This window comes from Talaromyces proteolyticus, assembly GCF_021365285.1.
Source record: "Talaromyces proteolyticus strain PMI_201 chromosome Unknown BGW36scaffold_4, whole genome shotgun sequence".
NCBI lineage: Eukaryota > Fungi > Ascomycota > Eurotiomycetes > Eurotiales > Trichocomaceae > Talaromyces > Talaromyces proteolyticus.
The window spans coordinates 597,019-617,795 of NW_025764280.1; the positions used below are offsets into that span (position 1 = coordinate 597,019).

The 20,777-nt window shown below is 45.7% G+C and overlaps 7 protein-coding genes across 7 annotated transcripts; all 7 read left to right on the forward strand.

Annotated features, from left to right (window-relative positions):
- The first annotated feature begins 430 nt into the window (after positions 1-430).
- BGW36DRAFT_373823 (pyridoxal phosphate-dependent transferase) lies at positions 431-2,535 on the forward strand. The gene is made up of 4 exons (XM_046215623.1): positions 431-1,173; positions 1,228-1,574; positions 1,632-2,084; positions 2,140-2,535. The coding sequence occupies exons 1-4, from the start codon at positions 834-836 to the stop codon at positions 2,389-2,391; spliced, it is 1,392 nt and encodes a 463-aa protein (XP_046074001.1). The 5' UTR covers positions 431-833; the 3' UTR covers positions 2,392-2,535.
- A 2,347-nt stretch (positions 2,536-4,882) lies between these two features.
- BGW36DRAFT_337733 (putative hydroxybutyrate dehydrogenase) lies at positions 4,883-6,123 on the forward strand. The gene is made up of 5 exons (XM_046212994.1): positions 4,883-4,991; positions 5,041-5,278; positions 5,333-5,453; positions 5,503-5,563; positions 5,618-6,123. Exons 1-5 carry the CDS (start codon positions 4,940-4,942, stop codon positions 6,028-6,030), a joined length of 885 nt encoding a protein of 294 aa, XP_046074002.1. The 5' UTR covers positions 4,883-4,939; the 3' UTR covers positions 6,031-6,123.
- A 3,120-nt stretch (positions 6,124-9,243) lies between these two features.
- BGW36DRAFT_425127 (WD40-repeat-containing domain protein) lies at positions 9,244-10,567 on the forward strand (the record flags this gene model as incomplete). The annotated part of the gene is made up of 2 exons (XM_046220071.1): positions 9,244-9,596; positions 9,670-10,567. 2 exons carry the CDS (start codon positions 9,244-9,246, stop codon positions 10,565-10,567), a joined length of 1,251 nt encoding a protein of 416 aa, XP_046074003.1.
- A 377-nt stretch (positions 10,568-10,944) lies between these two features.
- On the forward strand, positions 10,945-12,317 carry BGW36DRAFT_126477 (putative maleylacetate reductase). Its single transcript, XM_046209324.1, has 2 exons — positions 10,945-11,564; positions 11,629-12,317. Exons 1-2 carry the CDS (start codon positions 11,039-11,041, stop codon positions 12,174-12,176), a joined length of 1,074 nt encoding a protein of 357 aa, XP_046074004.1. The 5' UTR covers positions 10,945-11,038; the 3' UTR covers positions 12,177-12,317.
- A 54-nt stretch (positions 12,318-12,371) lies between these two features.
- BGW36DRAFT_373828 (putative diphthamide biosynthesis protein Dph2) lies at positions 12,372-14,385 on the forward strand. The gene has a single exon (XM_046215624.1). The coding sequence runs from the start codon at positions 12,509-12,511 to the stop codon at positions 14,231-14,233; it is 1,725 nt and encodes a 574-aa protein (XP_046074005.1). The 5' UTR covers positions 12,372-12,508; the 3' UTR covers positions 14,234-14,385.
- An 821-nt stretch (positions 14,386-15,206) lies between these two features.
- On the forward strand, positions 15,207-17,816 carry BGW36DRAFT_373831 (uncharacterized protein). The gene has a single exon (XM_046215625.1). The coding sequence runs from the start codon at positions 15,255-15,257 to the stop codon at positions 17,382-17,384; it is 2,130 nt and encodes a 709-aa protein (XP_046074006.1). The 5' UTR covers positions 15,207-15,254; the 3' UTR covers positions 17,385-17,816.
- A 186-nt stretch (positions 17,817-18,002) lies between these two features.
- On the forward strand, positions 18,003-20,147 carry BGW36DRAFT_373832 (uncharacterized protein). The gene has a single exon (XM_046215626.1). It carries the CDS (start codon positions 18,189-18,191, stop codon positions 20,064-20,066), a length of 1,878 nt encoding a protein of 625 aa, XP_046074007.1. The 5' UTR covers positions 18,003-18,188; the 3' UTR covers positions 20,067-20,147.
- Positions 20,148-20,777: the final 630 nt, after the last annotated feature.

The window sequence follows — 20,777 nt, forward strand, 5'->3', positions numbered from 1 at the left end:
GTGAGTTAGTCGAACACGAACAAGCTAGAGACAAAACAACCGCCCGGTTGTAATATGAGGCGCGGGAGAACTCCGCATGCTATTTGATATCAGTATAGGCCATAAGAACCAGGCTTCAATTATTCCTCGAAGAGGTCCATTTCTTGAAGAGGGCTGGGTAAAGAGAAAATTGGTCCTACTATCAGGAAATTATAGGGTTGTTTTTTTTTTAAAAAAAAATTCAGCTTGGGTGGTGAAACATTCACAATATAGTTAGGGACATATCACCCCCTCTCCCCGCAACTTCAACTCTATCGCGAGATTGGGGTTGGGTCGAAAATATTATCCAATAAATAGTTTTTATTACGATAGTGCTATTGGGATCTGATAGATGCTGAGGTGTGAGAAAATACTCTGGCGTCATTGCCTGCACAGCTATGTTTTCTCGGTGTATGAAACCAATTAGAAAAGGGTTCTGCGCCGACCAGATATTGCATTGGAGCGATAATGCCGCTGAAATGGCTAATCTCTTCCTTTCGTATCATGAGCGGGCCGCATTTGTCTCATCAAATTTTCCTATTCGGGAAACACAGTGAGACTCGTCCCCACCTAGTGGGAACCAGCATTATAGTGTTACACAGGCATTGACCTCTAGCGCTGCATTCTGCAAAATATATTGCAGATAGAGGTTATAAATTTAGTTAAAATGCCCATCAACAAGTACATCGTTTGTTTCTCCCCGAAACCGAACTCTTTTTCAGCTCGTTGAGAAACTTATCCACATTAACTCTATCTTCTTCCTTCTGCCTCTTTTCAGCTTGGAGATTTCACTTAAAAAGAATCAAACAAAAAAAATGAACGGCCACTCTGAAATTTCTAAAATGCAAAGCGATGCTATGAGTAGCTCTGTTCTCTATCCAAAACTTGACAGGAAGCAGCTACTCATCACGGGTAGCAAAGGTTTGATGCTGATTGCAGAAGATGGAACTCGTATCATCGATGCTACTGGAGGTGCTGCTGTAGCATGTCTTGGACATAACAATGACCAGGTCAAAGAAGCCATTATCAAGCAGCTGGAGCAAATCACTTATTGTTATTCCCAATTCTTCACCACACCGCCCCTTGAAAAGCTGACTCAACACCTCACAGAGTCTACAAATGGGGAGATGTCTAAAGTGTTCGTCGTTAGCTCAGGTGGGTTTCGAAAGTAGATACTTTGAACGCAACGCTTACAGCTGTCTATAATAGGAACGGAAGCGGTTGAGGCCGCTTTGAAAATGGCTCGGCAATATTTCACAGAGCTTCCCCAGCCACAATATCAGCGTCATCGCATCATTGCACGCAGACAATCCTATCATGGCAATACCCTAGGCTCCCTAGCAGTTGGCTCGCATAAGGCCCGAAGGGCTTTGTATGAGCCGATGTTGAATACTCAGATTTCGCATGTATCCCCGTGTTACCCGTATCGCGAGAAGATAAAAGGCGAATCGGATTTCGATTATGTAGAACGACTGGCTCAAGAACTGGAAGATGAATTCCAGCGGGTCGGCCCAGATACTGTCTGCGCCTTCATTGCAGAGACCGTATGCGGCGGAGTAAGCCTCTTCTTATTTAATCATATGATAAACGCCGATTTTGACTGAAATCTACAGACTCTTGGTTGCGTTCCTCCTGTCTCTGGGTACTTTAAGGCTATGAGAGAAGTATGTGACCGCCATGGTGCTTTACTGATTCTCGATGAGGTCATGACAGGCATGGGCAGAACAGGGACATATCATGCATGGGAACAAGAAGGTGTCATTCCCGATCTACAAACAATTGCCAAGTGTCTAGGAGGCGGCTATGCTCCAATCGGTGCCCTACTAGTGAACCGAAGAGTAGTGGACATCCTCAACCAAGGTACAAAGGTATACTCACACAGCCAAACTTATCAAGGCCATGCTCTTGCCTGCGCTACTGCTCTTGAGGTACAGAATATTATTAAAAATGAAAATTTGGTTGCTAATGTTGCCGCCTTGGGCCCTTACTTGGGTCAACTTCTGCAAAAAGAACTCGGTGATCACCCCAATATTGGGGACATTCGAGGCAGAGGGCTTTTTTGGGGCGTGAGTTAATGTTTTTGTTTTCAATATAATTTTTCATTTGCACTGATTCCTCTAGATCGAATTTGTCCAAGATAAGTCAACAAAAGAGCCTTTTCCTGTGCAGAAGCAACTTGCGGGAAATATACATCTGGCTGGCACCCGAAAACCGTATTGTATTTCGCTTCTACCAGGTAATGGCACTGCTGATGGAAAGAATGGTGACCATATTATTCTCGCACCGCCATATACTGTTACAAAGCAGGAGCTCGAAGAAATAGTTCGGCGGGCAAAGATGGTCATTTTCGATGTTCTTAAGAGTATAGATTAGGTCTTATACCGACTTTTACGCTTTCTGTTTTCAATTATAGTAAAATAGTGCTATGTGGCTACGACACCATCCAATATTGATCCCTATATAGGTGTGGATAACCTCTCAAACGGGAGTGATACATTAAGTAATATCAAAGCTAAGCAATGCTATATGCATGTTAGGGCAGGGCCAGGTTGAATTTTTCGTATAAAGCTGTTCCATCATAGATTGCTTCTCCAACAATACCACCTGTTGCAGCCCCTATCCAACGCATATAGACGCCTGAAGACGAAGTAGGAAGCTGAGACTCGATTTCCACATCCATAACAGGATTATCGTCCAAATTGGTGGTGATGTGAAAGCCCGTCGGCACCAAAGTATCGTACCCTGGCGGATAATACAAATTATTACCGGTCGGCCGCACCTTAATTGAAGCCGGTTCACAGCTTGCAGTAGCAATATTTCCGTTTTTTTTGCAACATACTCACTAACTCTTTCGCTTCCATCACGTAGGAGAACGTCAAACCATGCTAACGAGTATGGTCCGAACCGAGCATGACCCCAGTACCAGCATTCCACGTCCTATTCAAATGACGTGTGACCCCAGTTTTTGTCATGGTACCCTATGTCAGAGAAGGATAACTCGCTGTCTTGGATAGTGAATTCAGTGATTGCGTTTGCTTCCGGTATGGCGTTTGCCCAACCCACGTGTGGAGTGACGTGAAGATCTTGTCCAGCTTCGTTTGGCCCACAGGGATAATGTGCAGGAGTGTTCTGTGTGGGCTTTTAAATTAGCTCTCCTTTTATGATAATACTGCAATGTTATCTTATACCCGCAAAGGTACGCATTGATTCAATATTCAGCTATCCCTAATGTCCAGCAATGGCACATCAATACCAATAGAGTGAGTTTGCATATCCGCACTTCCTGTAAAGTTGAAGCCAGTACCTTGCCATTTTCCAGAAGCTCCATCGCCATCTGTTGAAACTACAGCATCGCCAAGGGTGCCTAGTGGACTTCCAATAGGGTAAAAATAACTGCTGACGTTAGGAACCAATTGCGGCTCTTTTGACTGATTGATGTTCCCCTGGCAACCTTTCTCTTAATTTTCACTACGTATTCACAATTTAAATTATTTGTTACTGTGTTACACAGGTTCTCCTAAGGATGCCGTGTTCTGTTGTTTTTCGATGGGTCTCGGAACTGCTATTGCGGCCGCACCCCTTGACATTCAAATCAACTGAGCTACTTATGCGAAGTCCAAAATCCATGATACGCCCCCATATTGTGGGTTTCTCCCTTTCTGCATCTGCAACGGCGAACGCATTTTGAAATGAAGTTCTTCTATTGAATGAAGCATACTCTACGCTCAAATTAGTTGTGACTTGAAAATGACGAGAAATTACTTGGCACTGGAGTATCCTAGTAGATATAATAGGAGAGTCATAGTCGCAGTGATACATGGTAGAAAGCAAATCCGGTGCTGCAACATGTCATCATCAGATTTCGTATTGTTAAAATTTGAATTCAATCGAAATTGATACTCTCTCTGATGCTGAGTGCATTTTCTTCATCGTTATTGATGTAGCTTCCTGTCTCGACCCTTTACCGGAACTAGCCCTAATAAAAGCTCCTGATGTAGGGTTATAGCCCTACATGGGCTGCCGGCTGTTTCAGGGCTCTTCACTCCTAATACGGAAAGCGGTTCTAGATCGGGCAAAGCCGGAGTTTCTAGGGCTAACGGCGGCGACCACTACATGGCTGTCAATTAATGTGCTTGGGTTAGGAATAAGGTCTTTTCATAGTCCTAGATTAAATCTATAAATTAAAATACTTCATGTTGTATATTCACTGTCAAAAACAAAATAATAACTAATTTGAATTGAATAAATGAATGTATTCAGATTTCGGTATATCATAAAAAAGGGATAACTATTAATTAAGTGATAATAATAATAGCAGTAGGCAGCGACTGCCAGCTGACTCTCGGTCTTCCTCGGAGATAATTTAGGCTATCTTAACCATGGATAACGCAGCCAATTAATGTCGCCAATGGAGTCGTTGGTCGACTGTCTGACAGACGGCGTTGCGCCGCCTAACACTACTGGCCGCCTAGCCCGATCGTCGAGGCTTTCATATTTCCAACCTCGTCTATCAATTGTGTTCCTTGATATTCGAGACCCACTGCTAATTACTGCTCTGCCGGTGTTTCTCGCATAAACCGTCTAGCCAATTAGGATGGATCCCTGTGACGATGGCATATGTTTCTGAGGAGAACGCAATCTATACATGCCCCGCCTCTCAGTCTTGGAAAGCCAGCAACATCACAAAACGCAGGCTCTAATCAGTTGATTGGCCTAGTTAGTCGTTCTGATAATTTTTCATTCCCGATGTAACAGCCAACACTGGTTTCTGTGGCCTGGTACGGCTCCACGAGTGCCTTGGCGATGACCGCCACCCACTATTTTATTCTCTCGCTTATCCTAAAATTTATATACGTTGCTATGTACTTGAAAATTTGGCTTTCGTTGAACCTCATCTACATATATCAGTATTCTCATAGATATGGCTCCGTTAGTGTGGTTAGTAACTGGGTGCTCTTCCGGTTTCGGGGTGAGTTGGAAAAGCTGTGTCAACCGCAGTTATGTCTCTGATACGGAGCAGAGAGCAATTTGTACTTCAAGCACTCGCGCGCGGTGACAAAGTCATTGCTACTGGCCGCAATGCACCAACTAAACTCGCCCACCTCGAAGGCAACGGTGCTTCGATTCTTAATCTTGACTTGACAATGCCTGAGTCTGAAATCGCCGACAGGATCAAAGAGGCCCACCAAATTCATGGGAGAATCGACATCCTTGTAAACAACGCCGGATACCTTGAAGTTGGAACTGTTGAAGAATTGTCGTATGTCTCGGGAATTGTTTCAAGTTGGAATCCCAAATTAATACCTTGTTATAGGTTGGATAGGGTGCAACGGAGCTTTGCGACGAATTACTTCGGTCCGCTGAAGATCACACGGGCAATTTTACCTGTAATGCGAGACCAGAAATCTGGAACGGTAGCGTTTATGGGCTCTATAGTAACAGTCTCACTTCTAGTATGTTTAATGGCTTACTAAAAGTTTCTAGGGTGGTTGGGGTGCCGTACCAAATTCTTCTGCTTACGCCGCTTGTAAATATGCTTTAGAAGGTGAGATTTGGTTCTCCTCCTAGAACAAGACTTTTCTCCTGATTTGTTTCCTAGCCCTTACAGAAGCTTTACAGAGCGAATTTGCTGCGCTATTTGGGAATGATATAAATTTTATTGTTTTCGAGCCCGGTTACTTCCGTACTGAGATATTCTCAACAAGCAACGCAATCCATCCTCCCACTGATTTGCCAGAATACGAAGCTTTTAATCAAGCTTCAGAGAAACGGCAGCGCAAAATTTACCAGAATGAGCCAGGTGATCCAGTCAAGGGTGTCGCTCGGATGATAGAAGTCTTAACCGGCACCGGGCTGGCAACGGGAAAGACCTTCCCACTGAGGCTACCATTGGGCTCAGATAGTCTTCATGTGGTTCGTAAAAAGTGTCAGGATACTTTAAAGCTTTGCGATGAGTGGGAAGATGTGATTATGAGCACGGATTTGCCATCCAAGGCAAACGAGCACCTTTAGTACTGTCGAGAACTCAACGCACGTTGCAATTACCTTGCATGCATTAAATACGTACAAACACGTGCTATTTACGTATCAGTACCTGGATTAGGCTGGAATTGCGGTTGATTTGTATATGAATTTACCAACCAATCGAGGCTTTTGTATGTCATTGCAAGAAAAAAAGGCTGATGATAAATGAAATAATGGTGCTACTTCATGATATCTACAAGTTATATGTTCTGGAGATTCAACCCTAAAAATTTTTTATGGAGCAAAACCAATATTCAGTAATTATTCTACGAAGCTAATTTTGAAATATAGGTTGAGGTATCATTTAATTAACGTTGCTGTTCTTTCTTACACACTACACTCCGGGAGTTCCTTTTGTTATTCCAAGGCTTCCAGATAAAATGGCATATCTGTGGTGAACAATAACATCCTATTTACAGTTGAGTTCAAAAATTATCACCCCCTCCCTCTTGTTTTAATATATGGTAAATCGTATCAGTCGCATATATGAAGAGTTGTTTAATATTATAGGATCTCTCGTATAAAACAGCTTGGTTGCTCTTTTGTTAGACCAAACTAGAACATTTAGCTAAGTGCCATTTATATCAAGAAAATAGCATCTGGATAGTGGATTCAAAATGTTCCTTTTCTGCACTAGAGGGTTAGGCTGTCATAGCATGACATCAAAAGTTTGATAAATCTTCAGGTTCAATAATAAATATATCTTTAGTCAGCTTTCCTGAAAGGCGAGGCTAAAATTACACTAGTTTCACGACTCTTTTCTTTGAAATGTGAAGACTCATTTGTGGGTATCGTCCATTGCAATTTCCAAAAACAGGTCTCAATAGGGAGATTTCGTGTGCGGAGAATATTCCTTTGTGTCTTGCCTATTTACACTCGAGTAAGGTAAGGCCTATAAACCTTATAATTATAGTGTAATGTTTTAATAATATAATAATGGTGTTTCATTGAATATTAACAGTCACAGTTCCCAAGGTAGTGATAGTACTGATGTTATTCCAGGATATGTTTCATCAATCGCCTACTTGACACCCCAAACATCAAGCTGCGAACAATGTGTCTTCAAACCATTTGGATGTCATTGGATAGGTCTGCGTCTACTCAAAAATGTATAGACTTTTATATCTATTTACCTTTCAATTCTTACCAGGGATTCTAGGATACCGTCATGATTGCGAACCAGGTGACCCTGTTATAAAATTTTTAAGACAAGCCAAATACGGCTATTTAATATGCTCTTCTCTCTCTTACTTGAAGACTGTCCCGGCGAAAACAATCACCATAACGGATTCTATCGACTCCCCTCCAACTACTTTTCAAACCGCGATAGACCATACAACAACTGTCCATATTTTGGAGACCAAGCTTCTCACCAATACCAAAATATATACAATCTTTGTAACGACAACAAGCTCTGTCATTGCGCCCACGGCGTATTATACTGTGACTAGCACCATCTCGTCGGCGCCTCCGAGGAAGACTCAAACAGAAACGGTTATCCAGACGGTTACTAAAGCTGGTGCTAGTGGTGCCACTCCTGAGTCCATAGTTACGTTGACTACCACACAGACTACAACTAAAGTACATGTCCCAGTCAAAACTACGTCTCTCACTTCTATTGCTCTTTCTAGAAGTGCCTCTGCAGAAAGCACCCATACCACGTCTACGTCAACCTGGCCACTATGGATTACAACAGAGTCTAGCAAGAATCTCTCTTTAATTTCTATTCCTACTACTTCTCTTCCGTCAGCCTGCTCAGAATGGGCTACAACAGGGACAAGTAATGATCTTTCTTTAATTTCCTCTCTCCAGCCTCTTCCAACTTCTATCTCTCCTCTGTTTCTTCCGACCACTACTTATTCTCCATCGACTTTGTCAGAATTGGTTACGGCAAATGGTATCACAGGCACTTCTCTGGTTTCTTCTTTCCCGTCTCTTCCTGCCACTATTTATCCTCCGTCGAGTTGGTCAGAGTGGGTTACGACAGAGACGAGCACAGATATTTCCTTGGTTTCCTCTCTTCAACTTCTTTCCACAGCCTCTTTATTAACTACAGCTTCCTCCATTCCTTCTGGGTCTAAAATGGCCCAAAGAATTGGCGCTCTATTTTTATCAATTCAATCAGAGATAGGCTCACAGACCATTGGTACTTCACTCACCCCGTCTACTACCACGATAGAAATAATAACTGAAACGAAATATATAACGACTGTCATTGATATTATTACCGACACTAACGATTATAACATTACGAATACCCTTGGTACAAGTTTTATCACGACAACTAGATCCACACAGTCAAATGCTATCGTATCAAGTACCAGCCCTGCAACATCGCCGGCACAGATAACCGACATTGCAGCCGCTAATAGCGTCTCAAATGAGACGTATAAACTGTTCATAAGAGATGTTCCAGCTGGGAATGTGTCGTCAGCATGCTCCTGTATGCCTTGGGTTATGCCTCGTTCTACAATAACGACTTTCACTACGCAAACAGTACCGCCGCGAATGGTAGGATGTCTCAATTAGGCTCGACTCGGTATGCTAATGTATCTAGATATGGGATACTGTAACCAACATGCGCACAAAGTCAATTCCTAAAGGAACAACCATCAAGTCTTTGCTAATAACCATGACGACAATGGATCATACTGTAGTCTACTTCGCGAAAACGCCTGTGCAGACAACAACACAATTTGTGACTGCTCCCAGGGCGGTTGATTCACTTCTCATTGTGAAGATAACGATTACTACAACTGTCGAGCCACCAGCTACAGAAATAACGACACAAATTACCACTATAGAAAAAACATTGTTGTAGTATAGGCCGGCTCATTCGTTCGGCGTCTGGTGGCAGGGTGGACGAAATACTTGCATTGAATTTATCTATTTGGCTCACTGGACTATTTCACGTCACTTTATATGTTACGACTTTTTCATCTTTGGACAATTCCATAGTTTATTCGAATTCATTTTTAATTTCCAACTACGTATAGATTACAGAGCATACAGGAGACGCCTTACCGGAATCGGCATGTACATTGTGGGGAGAACGCTAGTCCCGAGAATCGCTAGTCCATAGGAGAAGCCCCACATGCCTTAGATCGCAGAGAAAAAAGCCAAAGAGAGAGGCTGCTGCTTCCTTTGCTTCTTTGCGCTCTACATTTAATACCACGTGCCGATCAATGCCTGTGCGCCATCATGTTCGAGACTGTCTGCAGCTTCCCGCTCAAGGCAGACCTCTTCTCCCAGGCAATTCACCCCAATGAGCCGATTGTCTCGGTGGGTTTGTCCTCGGGTCATGTCCAGACCTTTCGATTGCCCTCTACCGTGGCCGACTCGGATGACGACGATGCTGCGTCCTCTGTCAATGGGACAGGCCATATAGACACCATCTGGTCGACGCGGAGACACAAGGGCAGCTGTAGGTGCTTAAGCTTTGGGATTGGCGGAGAAACGCTTTATTCAGCTGGCACGGACGGCATTGTCAAGGCCGCCAAGGTCGAGACTGGGGTTGTCGAAAATAAAATTGCAATTCCACTGGCGCAATCAAAGTAAGTTTAGCGACTTGAATGTGTACATTTTGTTTTCGATGAGGATAAAATACTGATTATTGAAATTCTGCAGGTCGAAGGTCGAGATTGATTCTCCGTGCACAATCCACGCACTGTCTCCGCAGAACTTGTTACTCGGCACAGACTCCGGCGCTCTACATATCTACGACCTTCGCATACCTTACTCGTCGGTGTCTGCGCGTCCGGAACAGACATTTCGTCCCCACAATGACTATATTTCTTCTCTTACACCACTGCCACCGTCAGAGACCAGCACTTCGGGCTTCAGCAAACAGTGGGTGACCACCGGAGGCACGACGCTGACTGTTACCGACTTAAGGAAGGGTGTCATTGCACGGAGTGAAGATCAGGAAGAGGAATTAGTGTCATCTGTTTACATTGGAGGCCTACCATCAGCGGGTACTAGCGTTGGAGAGAAAATCATTGTTGGTGGTAGCACAGGCATTTTGACACTATGGGAGAAGGGGGTCTGGGATGATCAAGATGAAAGAATACACGTTGCGCGACAAGGGGGCGAAGGCGAAACTCTCGATTCGTTGACGGTTGTCCCCGATGACTTAGGCCATGGGAAAATGATTGCTGTGGGCCAGTCCGACGGTCAGATTGCCCTAGTTCGCATCGGTTCAAACAAAGTTGTCTCCCGAATCCAACATGATGAACTCGATGGCGTTGCAAGTCTGGGCTTCGATGTAGAAGGACGCATGATTAGTGGCGGTGGTCAGGTGGTCAAGGTCTGGCATGAAGCTAAGGGTGCGGTGAACGGTGTGCTTGGAAAGCACATGATGGGCGATAGTGATGACAGCGATGATGATGGTGAAAGCGAGGATGGACAAGACAGCGCTGATAGTGAGAAGGAGGAAATTAGTAAGCAGCACAAGAAGAGGAAGCGAGGCAAGGGGAAGAACCGGAATGGAGCACCACATGTTCTAGCCTTTACAGACCTGGATTAATCCGGTCGAGTGATGAACGAACCTTTTGTTGATATTGAAGCCCGGGGCTTATCATGGCGCGGTGTTTTACGGGAGTTCTGTTTCTTTTCTAACCGTGTATTTACTTAACTTCTTACTGTATAGTACAATAAGAAACATCATGCAAATAGATAGCCACAAGAACAGACTCCCCCCGGATATATGAGATTCCAGTCGGATGTATCTATCGGATGTCGTTTGGAGCTTCGGCAAAGGGACGCCAGCCCCACAGTCTGTGTTCACCCCAGCTACGAGTGGGAGCATCTTTCGGATGATGCAAATTTCCAGGCCTCTGTGGGGTAACTACCGAGAAGGAAGATGATATATCATGTCGTCGCTCCTTGCTTCGTTTCGTACCGATTAACACCTTCGATGAATGTGTGTCACTCGAGTCGTCACTCTGCATCTTCACTGTTTGGAAGAGAAGCCACTAATAGCAGTTGAACCATCAAAATGGATGCATTTGTGTACAGCCCAAACCCTGGACGAGTAGTCTTTGGCACAGGAACAGTGAAGCAGCTTCCTGACGAAATTTCACGCCTCAATATTTCAGCTCCTTTGCTCCTTTCGACAGTGCGGCAAATTGGCCACGCCGAAGCACTAAAAGAGGTTCTCAATGGCAAGATCGCTGGTATCTTCAGTGATGCGACTATGCATACACCTACAGACATCACTGACAGAGCCCTTCAATATGCAAAAGACCAAGGAGCAGACTCGGTCGTGTCCATTGGCGGTGGAAGCACTATTGGACTAGGGAAAGCCATCAGCGTCAGAACCGGGTTGCCGCACATTTGCATTCCAACTACATACGCTGGTAGTGAAATGACGCCAATTCTGGGAGAAACTGCAGGTGGTGTTAAAAAGACAAGATCTGATCCGAATATTCTCCCCGGTACGGTCATTTATGATGTCGATCTGACAATGACTCTTCCCGCTGCGATGAGTGCAACCAGTGGGGTTAATGCTATTGCACATGCTGGCAAGTGAACTCTTGTGCGAATATTATCACTCGTGTTTTAATTTAACAACGGTCAACCTCGCAGTGGAAGCTTTGTACGCACGCAACACCAACCCTATCATTAATATCCTAGCAATTGAGGGAACCAAAGCGCTAGCCAGCTCACTTCCCGAGATCGTTGAGAACCCATCCTCACCCTCAGCACGTGTCAAGGCTCTATATGGAGCATGGCTATGCGGTACCTGCCTAGGTAGTGTGGGAATGTCCATCCACCATAAGCTGTGTCATACCCTCGGAGGCAGTTTCAACCTACCCCATGCTGAGACACATACCGCTGTTCTCCCTCATGCAATTTCCTACAACGCTCCAAAGATTCCAGAAGCAATGAAAAGGCTCACAGAAGCCTTGCCCGAAAGCAATGGTGACGCAATCCACGGCTTGAACGTGCTTCTGTCAAGGCTCAAGGTAAAGAGAGGTCTGAAAGACTTTGGAATGAAGGAAGAAGATATCGACAAAGCAGCGGATATCGCCGTTAGCAATCCGTATTGGAATCCCAGGGAAATCGAAAGAGCTCCGATTCGCGAGTTGATTCGTAGAGCTTGGGCTGGAGAGCCTGCCCGGGCTGATCTATGAGGTCAATTGTTTCCACTGTAGACCGAAATTTCGGGATAAATTTGGCCATTATGTCTAGCTGAGATGTGTTGGGCCATATATATTACGCTAGTGAATATCATTTAGATATTTTGAAAAAGTAAGTTGTTGTTTAATGAATGCAGATCGTTTAAGCCTCCAAACTCGATACAGGAGCATCCAATCATCTCGCGCTATATGGTGGGGTCAACCGTCCCGCATATGCAGCGTAATATTTCTATGCCAAAAAAAATCCAGACAAACTACCCCGCTGAAAATCCCAACAATCTTCAGGAAATCTAACATTTCCAAGAAATCACAAGCAGGCTCCAGCCATGGAGTCTGCGCCTATACTGTCAACGCCAGATACGCATTTATTGGAAGCTACAGAACCTATAGTATCGAACACCCAGGCTCCAGGCGCATCCCGTTCTGATGAAGAGCTGTCCATCATCTACGATATCGAACGCACGCTGTCGAAGATTCGACAAGGAAGATGGAAGCGAATTGCCCTTCAATTCCCAGATGACATGCTTCCCGATGCTCCTCGCGTCTTTCAGCTGTTAAGTCGAGGAGTTCAGGCCAAGGATATAAATTTAAATGGCAGAAGGACAATTGTGGATGGTACATTGGATAAGGATTTGAAGACCGGCCTTGATGAGAGAACTTCTCAAATGAGCTTAGAAGAAAGACTCTCACCAGAAGAAACTCAGTCTAGGTTTTACATTCTGGCCGACACGTCTTATGGGAATTGCTGCGTCGACGAAGTTGCTGCCGAACATGTCAATGCAGATGTTGTTGTGCATTACGGACGAGCTTGTTTATCACCTACGTCAAGACTACCGGTGATCCATGTCTTCACGCATAGATCTCTTCCACTTGACCCTCTCGTCAAAGCTTTCAAAGAAACATTTACAGATCTCGCATCAAAAATCATCATAGCTGCCGATGTCACGTATTCCGACCATGTCCCCGAAGTATACGATCGCCTGGCAAAAGAAGGTTACATCAATCTCTTTGCCACTCAGGTCCTGCATGATCCCTCCTCGGCGATACCGAATCGGACGGTTCCAGAATCTGTCAAAGAGGCACCGCAGTTGCTAAACGAGTGGCAGCTATTTCACATTTCAGACCCTCCCACGGCATTATTACTGACACTCTCGTCGCGAGTGGCGGCCTTTCATATATATCCCACGGCAGATGCAGAATCCGGACAGGATGTCAAACCACTTCAGGCGTCCACTACGGCAGCTTTACGGCGCCGTTACGGCACTTTGATTTCATTAAGCACTGCACCAATTTTCGGCATCCTTATCAACACACTGAGTGTGAAAAATTACCTTCATATTGTAGATCATGTGAAGAGGCAGATCGCCGCTGCCGGTAAAAAAAGCTACATCTTTGTTGTTGGCAAACTGAACGCCGCCAAGGTAGCAAATTTCAGTGAGATTGACGGCTGGGTTGTCATTGGATGCTGGGAGAGTTCCTTGGTCGATAGTAAGGACTTTTGGAAACCAGTGATCACTCCTTACGAGCTTGAAATTGCTCTTCAAAGCGATGATACCCGTATTTGGACTGGTGCATGGCGTAGCGATTATCAGGCTCTCCTAGATGCCAGCCAAGCTTCGCTAGATGCCGATGAAGGAACGCGCGATGACAAGGTCGAGGTAGAAAACGGCGTGGAGAAGGATGAGATAGATGGATCGTCAGATTTTGAGTCTGTGCCGCCCGAATTCAACTTGCGCACCGGAAAATTCGTTACTAATTCGCGACCCATGCAATATTTAAATACCGACAGCTCGAGGCATGCCATCGTTGGACAAGGATCATCAAGTGGTACAGCACTGGCTAAACGAGCCAAAGGCGACGTGGCTATGATCGGCAACACGGTCTCTCCAGGAGCAGAGTTTCTGCGGTCTCAGAGAACATGGCAAGGACTCGGTAGCGATTTCGAGATCAAATATGAAGAGGATAGTGAGGCGGGCAGCACCGCTGTTGTCGAAGGGCGCAAGGGCATTGCAAGGGGATACACGGTAGGCACATCTAGCGACCGACATTGAGAGGCGGGCCGAGACTCTGTAATTATTGGACGTGGCAGCGGGTCTGTCAGTAGAATAGCAAAAGGTGAATAATAATAAAGCAAAGGGGTCTTTGTTCGATCTTTGCACAGCTGTGTACGATCTTCAAAGAGCACTGGCGGCAGCGATGCGCATATCACCTGACTCGCCCTCACTGTAAACCAGCAAGGCTCCACCACCAAACAGCCGCAACTAAAGGCTGCGAGAGCGTGGACAGCCCATGTCCAGTAACTCATCCCCCGTCGACCGTTGTTGATGCAGTCAGTAGCTCCCTGCCAGATGTCTGTCATCCTTTCGCTGCCGTCCGCCAATTCCCTCTGAGCCTTCCGACTTGCTCTCGTCGATAATGCAGGCCGCAGCATCTCGTCCTGATCCACTCCCATCTCCGTCCGCTCCGATCACTCGTATCTGAAGCGTTTCAGCCATGAACATCGAGATTGAGGGCAGCAATACACGACGATCGATTCTCGGCAGCCTGGCTGCTGAGGATTCTGTCTCAGCAGATTGTCCGATGAGTCTCGATGATGATACCTCCAGCCTCTACTCCTCCGACTTTCAACTATCGACATTCGAACGTGTGTTTTCTACTCATACCCCCATTTTCGAGTCCCTCCTTCAACAGATACCTACGCAAACGATTTTTCAGTTATACCACACATCCTCCTATCTCCGGAAATTCCTTCAATCCTACCCTACAGCATGGAAACATCTATCCTTCCGCCTGCTGTTTCCATCAGGCTCTCAAAACCGAACGCTGGTCATCGGTAGCCTAGACCCCACTGCTCCACGTCAGTCTCGACCATATGCTTTAGATCAACTTTTGATGATGGTTGTTGTACCGATCAGCCCCTGTCTACGCAGCCTCGAACTGGACAATACTGCCGTATCAGGTCAAATCCTTATATCCACGGTTCTACACTCCAGGCGAGAAACCTTGGAACACCTCTCGGTGCGTGGCTGCAAGAATGTGTCTCTAAAATATCACATCATCCCCTACCTTACAATGTTTGGTCTGCAATTCGATGTAGCAAATGAGAACAGGAACGGGGTGCCTGTGGCCAAGGAGAAACTCGCTTTGAAAAGCCTCTACACTTACCGTTGTCGACACCATCGACGTCGTCCTTACCTGACAACTTCATTGATGCGCCGAGACTCAGATTCGGAGCCAACCCACGAACTCGTTATACTATGTCACAAATTAGGAATTTGGACTGATACAGCTTGGTGTACAACACCTGCAGGACGGTGTTTTCGACGACGCGGCTACGTTTCCATGAGAGTCCCACACGGTGCTCCAGAAGTCTGGGTAGTTTTTGATCGGCTATGGAGATCTAAAAATTGGCTTGGGTCTCCGAGTGATCGACCTACTCTTGACAGCAGAAAAGACGGAAGACTCTGGGAACACGAGGAAGTGGGCTTTCACGGTGAACCTCTAGGCACTGGCGATGGGCCCGGCAATAAGGAAGGAAAATTTGTACCGACTCATTTACGTCAGAGCCATAAAGCATTTGTCGAGAATATTAAATGTGATAGATGCTCCGAACCAATAGGCGAAAGATGTGAGCAATGTAGTGTGCTCATGCACTGCGTCGGATGTCGAAAAACACTGTGTGCAAGCTGTGCGTACAGTTGGCGGTATGCCAAAGATGCAATCCCCCCTATTCCAGGCCTACCTACCTCTCAGTCTCTATGGTGGGCCCCGGGCTCTAACACCTCTCCATGTATTATGCATGATCCCAATCCAGATGCGGATAATAACAATCCTCCCAACCCTGCTGCACCTGGTCAATATCCAAACTTAGAGTTTTCCTGGTGTTGCACGGAGCCGATTTTTTCAGGAGGTGGAGGTATCAGTATCGGCACGACGACACGTGATGTTGATTTGGTTCGAGCAGTCCCTTTACCCAAAGGCCAAGGTTGGGAAGATCCAGAATACTCGAACAATTCGTGGATCGATAGCAAACGTCAGGCATCAGAAGTCGGTCACGCCGAACTGTTGCGACAGCTTCTTGGGCCACCGAATCGCCAGGTGTCGAGCTGCCCTAGAAATCTGTGCAAGGAATGTTATGAATCACCTCGATGGAGTGTCGAGTGTCAAAGCTGCTTGAAACCTCTGTGCAAGGAACACGACCTCCGCGGACTACGCCTACGAATTTGCGGATACCGAGACCTCGCTCTTGAAAAGATAACATTACAGAGCCAGCAAGCGTCTGCTATTGGAAAGACAGGGATTTCCTTTACGATGTCTAACAACAATGGGCTATCGACAAGGACACGTACGAATCTCCTAGCACCTTTTCAATCTCAACCACCCCAGCCAATTGCTATCAATATGGACCGAGACTCCCCATCCGCCTCCAGTAGTGTTGCTGGGGACCATTTTGCTCCAGGAGTAGGCGGAATGCACCCTGCAGTCTTACAAGACTTCATCCAAGCTCAACACCAAGCTGAAGACGGTTCAATGACAGGGCCGCAAGCAGGCCAAAGCCAGTCTCCAACCACCTCGAACCTGTCGCGATCATCATCACGTTCCTCTGTGTACTACGACGCAGCGGCTGAAATTAGTAGATGGCAAGGCTGTCGATCGTACTTCTGTCCCCAATACAGGCCTATCGGTGACCAACGACAACGCTGCAACAGTGTGCTACGTGAATGCACCAACTGCTCCATATACGTGTGCCAAGATTGCGTCAACAAGAATCCGCCATGCCCATGTTCGTATTGCGATGCTAACTATCATTGCCCCAACTGCTTAAAGCTGCGAGAAGAGGACGGCACATGTCGACGAGTCGAGGAAGAGCGAGCCAAGAAGGAGGAAAAGTGGAAACGAGATATGGAAATGCTGGAGGATATTCTTGACCGAAAACTTGCAAATGAAGTTGCTGGGTTCGCTGGTGAATTCATGGATTTGGTTCATGACGGTGATCATGTTGAGTCTCTCGATCTGCAGACCTCCTTGACCCCATTACCACTCGCTAGTCAATCCCATGGCAATGCGCAAGGCCAAGTGGCGCCAGCCCCGATACAGCTCCAGATACAGTCACACGCTGCAAACCATGATGGTCAATCATTCCACCATCACAATTCCGACGACGAGGTCCTGGATGAAACCGTCACACCGATTGCCGATTGACAATCCTTTTCTCTGAGGCTGGCATCTTCCTCGTACTGTTGACAAGCCATGAGCCGCCACTAGCGGTTAGCAACAGTCTGCATACATCATCCATTCATCGTCGACATTTTTCTTAGCATATCACACGGAAAGGTTGGGTTAGGTTCGGTTCAAACGGTGTTTATTCAAAGCTGCTGCATCTCGGCGTGATAAGGGACATGAACAATTAGCATCTAGCAAGGCGGTTTTTTTTTCTTCAAACACTATATCTTTCCTTTATATTTTTTTCTTTCGTATCATGTTCCCCATGGGTGGAGTTAGTTCGGGGTGTTTATTCAGTGATGATTTTTATTCCATACAGCTTGAGACAAGGTAAGATATCCCATAATAACATTGAATTTAATAGTTCGAATATGGCATTGAACTTGATAGTATAATGCCAATTTCAGTATATTCATTCTTAAATGTTTCTTTTTTCTATAATAAAATACAGTAATAATTGGGCTACAAAACTTGCTAAAGCAGCATGGCTTGTAACTTTTACCTGTACGAGGGGCATAGATGTACCGCGGAGATGAACGATCGGCGCGGAAGGGCCTCAAGCGCTTCGCCGCGAGCGAAACTTCTCCTCGAGCGAAACTTCTCCTGATTGAACCACGGACTTGTAAATACCACTTGTTGTACAACCATGTCTCTTTATTATTTCTTATCCAAGCAATAATGCTTATTGCCTACTCGATCTTCGGATAGACTCATCGATTTTAGCATGGAATACCTGATTATGGAATATTATTGATTGTCGCAACCGCCACATAACCGCACCTCATGTCCCTCCGGCATCTTCTGCAGAGGATTCTTGTCATCCTTTTGCCGCTATCCATTGCATCCACTCTTTACCTCTACCTCTATCCAATATTCCAAGGGTGCGCCTTCCCGATCCCCAATACCAAGAATATCAATAGCGCGGCTTCGTCGTTTGCTTCGAATGCGGTCGTAAACACTTTCCTCCAGCACGCGGCCGACTACAGCTCCACGTCGCCCGCTCTCCAGCCCAAACCAGCGATTTTCCGTCTTCTCGTTCTTGCAGATCCTCAAATTGAAGGTGACAGTTCACTTCCGGGCCCTGACGATGAATTCCTAGCTCGGATACGCCGGTATTGGGAGGACATACAATCTGCGTTGGTCAATGGAACAGCAGGAAACGCTACAAGCCCATTAAACGAGGAGGAGTTAGAAGTTCCTCTGTCTGTTTTTGCGGTTGTGGCTGATGCTATATACAACACGATTGTTGTAGATATCCCATCTGCGCTTACTGCGGCTCGCAAACGTTTAGACCTGTTTGGGAACGATTATTATTTGGCGCATATTTATCGAACCTTGTTTTGGTGGAGTCGGCCAACACATGTTACAGTGTTAGGCGACTTGATAGGAAGTCAATGGGTGACGGATGAAGAATTTGAGAATCGCGGATGGAGATATTGGCATCGAGTTTTTCGAGGCGGCGAGAGAGTAGACGACGATATCACTATTACTGGAAAGAAGTCTCGTGGTGATGACGAATCGGCATCTAGTGTGGAGACCCCTGAACTTGAGTCATTGAGTCGCTTCAACTCTTCTTGGGCTAGGAGAATTATTAATATTGCTGGGAATCATGATATTGGATATGCGGGTGATGTGTCGAAGCATCGTCTGGAACGATTCGAGCGAGTGTTTGGTCGTGCAGATTGGGATTTGAGGTTTCAGCATCCTCCATTGGAGCAAGGTAGGAATACGGGGGAGGCAGATGCCAGTATACGACCTACCTTGCACATTATTAACCTTAATGACCTGACTCTGGATGGCCCTCCTTTCGACCCAGAGATCCAATCCGATAGCTACACGTATATCAACGACCTTTTATCTCACCGTTCACACCCTGTTGAAGACGAAGCCTCGTTCACCCTCCTCCTAACACATGTCCCACTTCATAAACGCGAGGGCATATGCGTAGACAGCCCCCATTTCGCCTTCTTCGACGATGATGATGAACGAGACTCTGAAAACGACACCATTCGCTTCCACAAAGATGGGCTCCGTGAACAAAACCACCTGAGCGAACACGTTAGCTCAGTCGGCATCCTTCAAGGCGTTTTTGGTATGAGTGGAGATACCGATGCTCCAGCACACGGCCGCGGTCGACGTGGCCTTATTCTGACGGGCCACGACCATGAAGGCTGTGACGTTGTTCATTTCGTGAACCGCACCGCTGTTTCTTCGCGGGATGAGTTGGAGGGTATTGAGGAAGAGAATAACGAGCCACCCTGGCACTGGGATGCAGCACGATACCCACTATCGAGCTCTTCATCATACGGAGATGTCGACAACCCGTCGATCCGCGAAATCACGCTTCGTTCCATGATGGGCGAGTACGGCGGGAACGCGGCATTGCTATCGCTCTGGTTCAATCCCGATCCAGAGGTGAATCAGTGGCAGTATGAGATTCAAAAGTGTGCCGCTGGTGTACAGCATATCTGGTGGGCGGTCCATGGACTAGCGCTTGCCAGTTTGATTGGCGTGTCTGTCCTTGTTGGAATCTATGCTGGAGAGATTGTTTGCAATTTGTCTTCAAGAAAAGAACCTGGGAAGGCGTCTCGAGAAAAGCAGAAAAAGTCGGTTCCAGTACCGCAAAAAAACAAATCCTCACAGAAAACATCGGAACGCTAAATGCCTAGAACAAGATTCTACGAGGCTTGTGGATATCAATAGAGATCTAGTAAATATGTAATACAATGTGTAATAATTTAATATAACCAGTCCACTAAACATAACTTTATATAAACGTTTATATTATTGTGATTATTATTATATTCATAAACGCTTGCTTATTTATAATTCTTCAGAGAGTGTATATGCTAATATAAGCTTACAGACATTCCTCAGTAAACATAGATTAGCACCGCATTATATACAAGCGCCCCCTGAGAAGTCTAAATTAATCTAACATAAATTGGTGTAGGTGCAGATGAAAGACAGGTAGAAAATCCCATACAATATTCAAACTTTGGTCATATTAGTGTACATTTATGCTCTAGGTACACGTAAAGTTCCAAGCCATGACTGCTTCAGCAAGTTTTGTAGTCTAGTTATTGCTGTATTTTATTACAGAAAAAGAAGTAAAAAAAATAATCTCTAGTTCAAGTTCAAGGTCATATTCGTACAGCATATCGAAAAAGCGCAAGACAAGAGAGGAAACTTGGGTATGTGCTTTATTTATTCTAGTATCATAAACCAGTTTTTGCAGCAATCTGACCTTCATGCTTTCTCATATTCTCATACATTATGGCAGCAGCAGATTATTGAAAAAAGAACTCGAATATCCAAGCGTGGGGGTATATGCAGGGAAACAAGGGAACGCCTGGATAGCTGCCTTAGGCT

What these genes read in the sequence shown, in the direction of transcription:
- BGW36DRAFT_373823 (XM_046215623.1), top strand. Translation starts at nt 834, where the DNA reads ATGAACGGCCACTCTGAAATTTCTAAAATGCAAAGCGATGCTATGAGT. An exon ending in AGTGTTCGTCGTTAGCTCAG is followed by an intron (nt 1,174 to 1,227) that starts GTGGGTTTCGAA and finishes TGTCTATAATAG; the next exon opens with GAACGGAAGCGGTTGAGGCC. An exon ending in GCAGAGGGCTTTTTTGGGGC is followed by an intron (nt 2,085 to 2,139) that starts GTGAGTTAATGT and finishes TGATTCCTCTAG; the next exon opens with ATCGAATTTGTCCAAGATAA.
- BGW36DRAFT_337733 (XM_046212994.1), top strand. Translation starts at nt 4,940, where the DNA reads ATGGCTCCGTTAGTGTGGTTAGTAACTGGGTGCTCTTCCGGTTTCGGG. An exon ending in GGAACTGTTGAAGAATTGTC is followed by an intron (nt 5,279 to 5,332) that starts GTATGTCTCGGG and finishes ACCTTGTTATAG; the next exon opens with GTTGGATAGGGTGCAACGGA. An exon ending in TAGCGTTTATGGGCTCTATA is followed by an intron (nt 5,454 to 5,502) that starts GTAACAGTCTCA and finishes AAAAGTTTCTAG; the next exon opens with GGTGGTTGGGGTGCCGTACC.
- BGW36DRAFT_126477 (XM_046209324.1), top strand. Translation starts at nt 11,039, where the DNA reads ATGGATGCATTTGTGTACAGCCCAAACCCTGGACGAGTAGTCTTTGGC. An exon ending in TAATGCTATTGCACATGCTG is followed by an intron (nt 11,565 to 11,628) that starts GCAAGTGAACTC and finishes TCAACCTCGCAG; the next exon opens with TGGAAGCTTTGTACGCACGC.
- BGW36DRAFT_373828 (XM_046215624.1), top strand. Translation starts at nt 12,509, where the DNA reads ATGGAGTCTGCGCCTATACTGTCAACGCCAGATACGCATTTATTGGAA.
- BGW36DRAFT_373831 (XM_046215625.1), top strand. Translation starts at nt 15,255, where the DNA reads ATGTTTGGTCTGCAATTCGATGTAGCAAATGAGAACAGGAACGGGGTG.
- BGW36DRAFT_373832 (XM_046215626.1), top strand. Translation starts at nt 18,189, where the DNA reads ATGTCCCTCCGGCATCTTCTGCAGAGGATTCTTGTCATCCTTTTGCCG.